The sequence below is a fragment of the Palaemon carinicauda genome, chromosome 9, assembly GCF_036898095.1.
Source record: "Palaemon carinicauda isolate YSFRI2023 chromosome 9, ASM3689809v2, whole genome shotgun sequence".
NCBI lineage: Eukaryota > Metazoa > Arthropoda > Malacostraca > Decapoda > Palaemonidae > Palaemon > Palaemon carinicauda.
The window spans coordinates 468078-478077 of record NC_090733.1 but is presented as its reverse complement, the minus strand read 5'-3'; the positions used below and the strand labels follow the sequence as shown (position 1 = coordinate 478077).

Here is a 10000-nt window from a genome sequence, read left to right as displayed (position 1 = left end):
ATATTACACCCAATCTGTGAAATTGCCCATTTCATGAAGTGGGCTAACCATTTGCCCATTTCATGAAGTGACCAAACCATTTGCCCAGTTCATGGAATGGGCAAGTGGTTAGCCCACTTCATGAAATGGGCAAATGAACCCTTACCCATTCCATGAAATGGGCAGCCGTGATGCATGAAAATATATCTTTTGTACAAAAAGATCCTTTATATATATATATATATATATATATATATATATATATATATATATATATATATATATATATATATATATATATATATATATATATGAATTTTGCGCTGCTGCTCCAAGATCAAATCTTTCTGCTCTTCAATGTCATAAAATATTATTCAGAGAAATTCAAGTATACGATCGTTATAACGACCATTAAAGTATTTGTGCAGGAAGGGGGAAAAACTAATCAACACGAATCGACTTCAAAGTACACAACTTGGTGAAAGAAATATTACTAAAACTGAACAGCAATGATTATATATATTATTTTCCTAATATTGGGGTCAAAATAAGGAAAAGTAATACAAATTATTGTGTTGAAAAAAAACGTTTAATGAAATAAAATACAATCTTTTTAAACAGCTGTTTTAATCATTAAAAATATAGACAAATTTCACGTGTATGAAGGAAATGTTCATACATATCAAATAAATTTATAGTAATTATATGTTAATATTGTCTCATGATTTGTGGCCATGGCATGCACTGTTGCATCGAAGGCTACATTTCAAACTAGAACACCATTTTGACAAGCAATTGCTCAAGCAAAGACATCTCTTGTATCCTTGGCCACCACACACACTTCCTGCTCGAAGTATTTCGCGAATACTTAACTGTTGTTTGGGGATATTTTCAGGCAAAAGTCCTTTGTACTGAACAAATTCGAATTGATTTCTGTCAAGTTTACCATTGATTATTCCACTTTTTGTGCCAATCACATAACCACTGTCTTCAACTGCTAATACAGCACCTACTATGTTAGGGGTGTCTCCTTTACTACGGTCAAACTGAGACACCGGTAAATACACATTGTCTCCAACATCAACTGCTTGCATTGATCTCGTGCTGCGTGCTAACATTCGTTAATCTTGCTTTTGAAGACCATACTCAGCTTCCTTTCTTGCCTGTTTTGCCAGATGCAGTACTTCGGTTGAGATATTTTCTTGTTCCATAGCAGGTTGCTGCTGAGAGTCTGCAACTGGATGTGGTTCACGTTCACATTCAGGGTCTGCTGAATCTCCAGTAAGTGGAAGATCTATAAGCCTTTCAAGTTCTTCTTCAATACCAGACAATATTTTTCTGATGAATGCATCTGGTAAATTTGACTTAAGACCACATACTGGCTTGTTACCAGTGAGCGCTTGATAGGGAGTCATCTTGATTGCCTCATGATATGAACTGTTCATGGCCCACTGAACAAAACGGACACCAAAACTCCATTTACCACAATTATTGTCTCTTATCCATGACTGAGCTTGAGTTTCCTATCCCCATTACCTCTTTCAATAGATCCCTGACTCTGGGGATGCCGAGGACACCTATTTACTAAGATGAATTCAGGCCATAGTGAGGCAAGTTCTTGGATCACTTGAGCTGTAAATTCACGTCCATTGTCAGATTGAAGGATGTTTGGTGCACCTATATCCAAGAAGATGAAAAGAAATTCATTGGCAACCTCAGCTGCTGTCTTTGATTTCAGGGGACGAATCACATATAGTGCAGAATGAAGCGATAACTTCCATCCTTCATAGTCTGCATGTCGACCAGATCTACTTGTCCTGTTTCATTGAGATCTCTTAGGGACAGTGGTCTGACTACAGCTCCTGCTGCCGTTTCTTTTCTGCGACGCTTTTCAACACAGCGCTCACAATGCACGATATATAGTGACACAATTCATCTTGGAATATTTCCAAATTGTTCACACACCTCCTTGTAAGTCTTCTTTTCGCCACCATGGCCGGTGTTAGTGTGGGCTTGTTGGATAATTCCTGTGACTGATTCTTTAGTTACCATATATATTCCATTCTTCTTTTTAACTGTTTCTATTTCACCAAAAGAATCAATCTGAAAAGTTTGCAAGATGTGTTAGTGTTCTATTTTAAGCGTCTGTCCAGTCTTTCCTCTCTTCAAAATGGCAATTACAATCTTCTCATATTCAGTAGAACACAAGGCAGCACAACTCGCTATTTGTTCTTCCATGACTAAAGCTTGAAGGGGTTATACAAGATAGTTTGAAAATGCCATCATATATCAAGTTAAAAGAGTTTGTATTACAACACTTAATAAAAGACTTTAAAACAACTTTTTTCTGGTTTAACAACTAGTTTTGAAAAAAAGTTTAGGAATCATGCATGAAACTGCCCATTTCATGAAATGGGCTAACTACTTGCCCATTTCATGAAGTGGGCAAGTGGTTTGCTCACTTCATGGAATGGGCAAGTAGTTAGCCCACAATTTCACAGATTGGGGGCAACATGTATATGTATATATATATATATATATATATATATATATATATATATATATATATATATATATATATATATATATATATCACAAGCGCACGTGATTTTAATTAATGTAAATATCACCCACGAATAGCATTCAATACCGAATTCTAGCTTGGGAATTTTTTTCCACTTGGAATTCATTTTATGGTAACAGCTTCTGGCCAGGTGGGGATTCGAACCACCACCTCTACGGCTGGAAACCATGCTGGCATTTATATATATATATATATATATATATATATATATATATATATATATATATATATATATATATATATATATTTACACGTATATATGTATATATATATATATATATATATATATATATATATATATATATATATATATACATATAAATATATATATATATATATATATATATATATATATATATATATATATATATATATATATATATATATATATATATACATAAATATATATATATATATATATATATATATATATATATATATATATATATATATATATATATATATATATATATATATATATATATATATATATATATATATATATATTAGGTTAACGTAAAATTATTTCTTTGTTTTATTTATATCAGCCCTGTTTTTCTTTTTAGTTAAAGTATTTTTGTTGTTTGTTTACTATGGTGTTAATGTAAGTTAAGTAGCTCTCCGATTGTTTAATAGTGTTTTTGCACCTCCTCCTCCTCCTCCTTTCTGTATTAGTGGACTATCGTTTTAACGATTGTTATTCTTTTTGCTGTTAGTGTTGATGAACGCTGGGAAGGTGATGAGTGGACATGGTCGACCGGTGAAGGCAGTTCGGGCCTTGACAAGCTCTCACCGACACTATTTCCTGTCTCAGCATTTATTGTGACTTGGAGGACGACTTTGGCTGTTACTTCCGCACTTTTGTTGAGTGTTTAACAGATGCTCAGTCAACTGCGACGATAGTTTTCTGCCACTTGTTCCCGTCGGAGGATTTGTACGGGAATTGTGTCGACGCTGTTTCCCAACACTGAATCTTGATTTTACTGGCCTTATTCATCCAGTCCAGCTGTGTACGAGTGTGAGAGCAAACTGGCTCGTGAGGTGATAAGTAGGGAGGCTGACGCCAGGTAAGACAAATTATTGTTCCTCTTGTATAGGGAAGTGGATTGCCCTTCAATGCCTGGCGTACAATTTTACCCTTCCGCTGAGCGGCTTGATGAATTAAGTACGGCCCTGTACTGAACTCTTCTGTACTTCACTTGAGGTGAAGTTATATATATTATTAATTGTCTATTTCTATATGTACGAGTTTTATTGTTATGTTGTGTAACTGTTTAATTCTGTATTGTTTAGTTTTGTAAGATAGGTAGGAATATTAAGGTTTTCATTGTTTTCATCTCCTACTTCCTTCTTCCTTTTTATTATTAGGTTAATGATTTTGGCTAGCTGTATTTGGATCCACCTTGTTATTATTAAGTGTTTTCTCTATTGGAATTTTCTCATGTTTAGGGCTTAGTGTAATAGCTTTAGGTTTTTTCTTGTGAGTTCCCGAGAACCAGTTATTTGTTCTCTTTAATATTCTGTCCAATTAAGTTTATTTATCTCACAAGGTTGATTTAAGTTATTGTTCTAGTTTATAATGAATATATTTAAGTTTTCTTGGGTCTCTGTTTTCGTCCTTCCTTATCACTGACGCACATTCACTGACTGCAATCCTTGAGAATGTAAATATCTTGAAAGAACCTGCATTGCAACCTGGTAGGTTGTAACAGTTGGCGACCGTGATAGGATTGCTCTCGAGTGTACTCGGTGGTTTGGTTGGCGGATCGGTGCTCAGTGGATTTACCAATGTTTGCTATTGTTTAGTGTGTTGCCTTACTCCCCCTTTAATTTTGGAATCATGGAATAATATATTTTTGATCCAACAGAGTTTTTGCGGTCGGCAGATTGCCTTAGGCATCTTCCTGTATTGAGTAAAGAGTGTTTGGTGAGTTGTGCTCACTGGTTAGGTGTCCCACTTAGGGCTGCGAACACTAAGGCCCAGTTGTTGTTAGCCGTAGAGGGTAAGGTAGCTCAGGGTATGGCCGAAGGAGAGAATTTAGCTAGGAATTTTGACAGTGTTGGTGATAGTGGTTCAGAGCATGAAGATAGTATGATTGATGATGTGAGTGTGAATCTAGGCCTTTCTTTGTTTGAGTACCCCCCTCGTACTGGAACTATTTTTGAAGGAAACTCTAAATTGCAAGTTAAAGCTAACGTGTCTACTAACCCATTTGTGGTAGAAAAATCTGTCCCAGAGAATGTAGTCCAAGGACAGCCGGTGTTGTCCCAAGAGGACAATGAATATGGACTAATTTGTAAGAGGATAGAGTTAATGAAGCTTGAGTTTGAGGAGAACGAGAAGGTGCGGCGACATAAGCTAGAGATGGCTAATGTAAATTTGGAGTTGGCTAGGTTACAAAGCTTTCCTAATAAATTAAGTACTCCCTGTGGACCATACGCTGATAAATTTAATATAGGGGCAGCTCTGAAATTAGTCCCTGTATTTGATGAAAGAAATGTGCCTGAATTTTTTAAAGTATTTGAACGGGTTGCTACCAGGTTGTCTTGGCCCGCCGAGATGTGGACCGTCTTAATTTAGTGTAGGATGGTGGGCAAGGCATTCAGAGTTTATAATTCTTTGGAGGAGGGTGTAGCCCGTGATTATGGTAAAGTAAATGCGTTGGTCCTCAATGCTTATGATCTTGTCCCTGAGGCCTATCGTCTAAAATTTAGAAATTTTAGTAAACATGCTTCCATTTCATACGTAGAGTTTGCTAGGCACAAGGAGGAGCAATTTGATAATTGGCTAAAGAGTTGTCAGGTAGTCTCTTTCTCCTCCTTGAGGGAATTATTGTTGTTGGAAGAATTTAAGAAGTATTATAGCAAAGAACTGAGGATATATTTGGAAGAGGTGAAAGCAGTCAGTCTAAGTAAAGCGGCTCAGATTGCCGATGAATTTATTTTAACCCATCGAGCAGGGTCCGGCAATTTTGGGTCTCTGGGTATAGATTTTCAGTCTGCCAAGCCAAATGATTGGAATAATAAATCTAATAATGTAGCTAACAACAGGGTAAAGAATTCAGGTGTTCCAATCTATTATAAGAATGAGAAGACTCAGGGAAATATTTCAAATGGAGAGCCCTCTAGATTCTTCTCCAAAAAACAGGGTAGTGTCTGATAATGTGAGCTAAGGTAATGGGACCTGTTTTTGGTGCAATAAGCCTGGACATTATCAAGCCCAGTGTAATGCCAGGAGGAGGTATCTAGAGAGAAATAATAACAATATTGACAACCTTATATCTGTAATTACCAATAAGACTGTTTCTATTACTCCCAAGGTTGAGAATCCACTGGTAACGGAAGGTAGCAATGTAAATAGTAGTGATGACAGCAATGTAAAACCAACTGGTAATAGATCTTCATGACTCTATGATAAATATATATAGCCTGGTAGACTGGTTACCAATTCAGGAGTTCTAAAGGTAAAACTTTTGCGAGACAGTGTCAGCTCGGTCTTTAGTATTAAGGGAATCTTTAAATGGTTTAGTTGAATATACAGGGAATTATGTGATTCTGGTAGGTTTCCCGAATACTCTGGTTTCAGCTCCATTGGTGGAAGTTGAATTATCCTTCCCTGGGTATAATGAGGTAACGGAGTTGGCTGTGGTGGAGAATCTCCCTATTCCAAATATAGATGGTGTTTTAGGAAATGACATGGTAGACCATAGGGGTCTAGAATTATTCCCTATTTTGACTGTGAATGCTTGCCCTGTGGCGGTGGTGACTTGGGCCTATGCTAAGGCAGCTGATTTGATAAATGATGATGACTTAGATTTAAGTAGTTTAGAAGTAGAGTTAGAAAGGCCCAGGCCAGTAGATAGTCCTAGTAGCATTAGTAATATCTTGCAACCTGATTGGGACTGTTTAACGTTTATTGAGGCTCAGAAAGAAGAGTTTGATTTTGAGTTGGGTGACACAGCCGATTTAACTAAACAGAGGTTTTGTGTAATGAAAGGTTTGTTATATCGAATTAGTCATCCATCTACACATGATCTGAACAAAACTTCTCGAGTGGAAAAAATTATGGTTCCCTCACAATTTAGGGAGTCTGTTTTGAAGTTGTCACAAGATGATTCTTTTTCCGGTCACTTTGTAGTGTTTAAGACGTTCAAAAGATAAGGAAAATGTTTTTGGTAGCCAGGATTGAAATCATCAGTGAAGCGATTTGTTAGTAATTGCGAGGTTTGTCAGGTGATGGGAAAGCCCAATCAAGTGATCCCTAAAGCACTTCTAAATCCCATTCCTGCAATTGGGGAACCTTTTGTGGAATTGATTATAGATGTGGTGGGGCCTTTGCCCAGAACAAAGACTGGGTTTACTCATCTCCTGACCATCATGGACCGAGCTTCTAGATTTCCTGAAGCATTCCCAATGAAAAAGATAACTTCCAATGCAGTATTTGAGAAACTCGTTGCATTTTTCTCCCGATACGGACTTCCTCGAAAAATTCAGACCGACTGTGGGACGAATTTTACGAGTAAGGTATTTAGATGTAAGTGTGCTGAACTGGCCATTCAGTGCACTACCAGCGTACCTTACCATCCCAAGAGTCAGGGTGTGGTGGAAAGATTCCACCAGACACTTAAATCAGTTTTAAAAAAATACTGCTATGAACAAGGAGAGGATTGGGAAAAAGGACTTCCCTTTGCTCTCTTTGTCATAAGGAACCATCCAAATGCATGTACAGGTGTAGCTCCCTTTGAGCTCATCTAAGGACACAAAGTACGTGGCCCGTTGGAAATTTTCATGAATAGTTATCATCTGGTCAGAAAGAGGAAATTAATGTAATTAGGTTTGTAGAGGATTTACGAAAAACGTTAGGCATTGCGTGGAAATTTGCAAGAGAAAATTGGGCTTCCTCCCAATTAGTCATGAAATCAAATTTTGATAAGAAAACCAAGAAGCGATCGTTTGAGTCTGGGGAATTGGTATTGGTGTTGAGTACAGACTCAGACAATTTCCTCGAGCCAAGGTATAAGGGGCCCTGGAAGGTTTTGAGAAAATTATCTGAGGTGAATTATGAAATTGAAGCCCCCCGGGACCAAACGAAAGTGCCGGGTCTTTCATATTAATAGATTAAAATCTTATATTTCATGTGGTAGAGATCCTTTAGCTATTGTGTATGAACCTGTGTCTGTAGAAGTAGAGTCTCCTGAGGATAACTTTGAGGACTTAGTTGGTCAGGTATCTTCTGATGCTCTCTTTAATAACATTCAAAATCTAGAGGTTTTGAAAAGAGAGCTGGACCATCTGGAAGTTACCCAGAAAAGGAATATTATTAATTTAATCTGTTGCTTTTGAGAAGTATTTTGTAGTTTTCCAGGTAGGACGAGGTTGCTTCAGCTTGATGTGGATGTGAGCAGTGCTTCCCCCCGTAAAGCAGAGTCCTTATCGAATAAATCCAGTGAAAAGGGATATAGTCGAGGAGGAAATAAAGTAAATGCTGAGGCACGACCTCATCCAACCTTCAATAAGTCCTTGGAGCTCTCCGATAGTTTTAGTTAAAAAGTCTGATGGAAAGTACAGAATGTGTGTGGATTACCGTAAAGTTAATGCCAGTACCAAAAATGACTTTTTTTTTTTTTTCCTTTGCCTCGCATTGATGACTGTCTCGATCAGATAGGGTCTGCGAAATTCGTAACCAAGTTGGACTTGCTGAAAGGATATTGCCAAGTGCCACTCTCTGATCAAGCCCGGGATATTTCCGCTGTTGTAACTCCCTTTTGGCTTTACGAATGCAAAGTGATGCCCTTTGGGATGAAAAATGCTGCATGCACCTTTCAGCGGCTTATGAACAGAGTCATTTGTGGGTTGAAACGCACAGAGATTTATATTGATGATTTAGTTGTTCACAGCAATGATTGGCAAACTCATATAGTAAGATTGAGAAAAGTGTTTGAAGCTTTAAGGGATGCCGGTCTTGTTGTGAACTTGGGTAAGTGTGTATTTGGTAAAGCCAAAGTGTGCTATTTGGGTCATGAGGTTAGTTTGGGTCAGGTAGCCCCTAAACAAGCCAATCTCGATGCCATTTTAAATTTGAAGAGGCCGAGTAATGTCAGGGAAGTTCGGAGAGTCCTTGGAATGACGGGTTATTATAGAAGGTTTGTGCGAAACTTCTCGGACATTGCTCAGCCGCTTACTAAGTTATAGGAGAAAGGACAGAAATTTGCGTGGTCTCCTCAATGTGAGGAGTCTTTTATTAAACTCAAGTTGGTGCTGATATCAAACACCAATATTAATGTCCCCTGATTTTCAGAAACCTTTCATTATCGCGGTGGATGCTAGTGATGTGGGCATTGGAGGTGTCCTCTTTAAGAGATATAGGGCTGGAGAGGTACTTCCCGTGTCTTACTTTAGCCGTAAACTATTGGCAGCAGAGAAACGGTATTCAACTATCGAGAATGAGGCCTTGGCCTTGGTTCGTACTTTGTTACATTTTAAACCCTATGTGACCAATTTCTCCTTCCCGATAGAGATTTGGACTGATCACAATCCTCTAGTGTTCATAGAAAGGATGAAAGGGTCCAATCAGAGAATTTTGGGATGGGCTTTGCACTTGCAGGAATTCTGGTTATAAAACATATTAAGGGATCGGAGAACCGTATTCCTGAGGCCCTTTCTCGTATGTAATCTTGGCTTTTGTCCCTCCCTCGCCCTTCTCGTTTCTTCATTGGGTTTGTATAAAACTATTTTTCCATAGTAAAATCTAATGGCCAGTATGGGTGTGAGTATGAGTGAGTCCTTATCTTAAAGTTTAGTTTATATGTAGGTTTGGTTAAGTGCGTTGTTTTTGTATGTTCAACCTTAGTAAGGTCTATCAATTTTTTCTATTATTTTGTACTCGTTGGAGGTATAGTTTAGCCTTTGATTTTTAAGAGTCCCACTTTCTGATTTGGTAAGTCTTCTTCGTGAAGCAATGTGTTTTTTTTTTCTTTTTAGCATGTGTATTGTTATATTTATAACTTCTTTAAAGGTTTTGTATTTCTATAACATTGTTAATTCCTTTTCATTTCAGCATTTTTACAGTATTTGATTTTGGAAAAAAAAAATGTATTCTATGTGAATAATTTTTTTGGTTTTGAGGGAGGAAGGTATTAGGTCAACGTAAAATTATTTCTTAGTTTTATTTAAATCAGCCTTGTTTTTCTTGTAAGTTAAAGTATTTTTGTTGTTTGTTTACTATGGTGTTAAAGTAAGTTAAGTGGCTCTCCGATTGTTTAATAGTGTTTTTGCGCCTCCTCCTCCTCCTCCTTTGTGTATTAGTGGACCATCGTTTTAACGATTGTTATTCTTTTTGCTGTGAGTGTTGATGAACGCTGGGAAGGTGATGAGTGGACATGGTCGACCGGTGAAGGCAGTTCGGGCCTTGACAAGCTCTCACCAACACTATTTCCC

General features: G+C 37.4%; 1 protein-coding gene across 1 annotated transcript; it reads right to left on the bottom strand.

Annotated features, from left to right (window-relative positions):
- Positions 1-698: 698 nt before the first annotated feature.
- On the bottom strand, positions 699-1097 carry LOC137647342 (uncharacterized). The gene has a single exon (XM_068380742.1). It carries the CDS (start codon positions 1095-1097, stop codon positions 699-701), a length of 399 nt encoding a protein of 132 aa, XP_068236843.1.
- Positions 1098-10000: the final 8903 nt, after the last annotated feature.

Excerpts from the sequence above, each read along its gene's own strand:
- LOC137647342 (XM_068380742.1), bottom strand. The coding sequence starts at position 1,097 with ATGTTAGCACGCAGCACGAGATCAATGCAAGCAGTTGATGTTGGAGAC.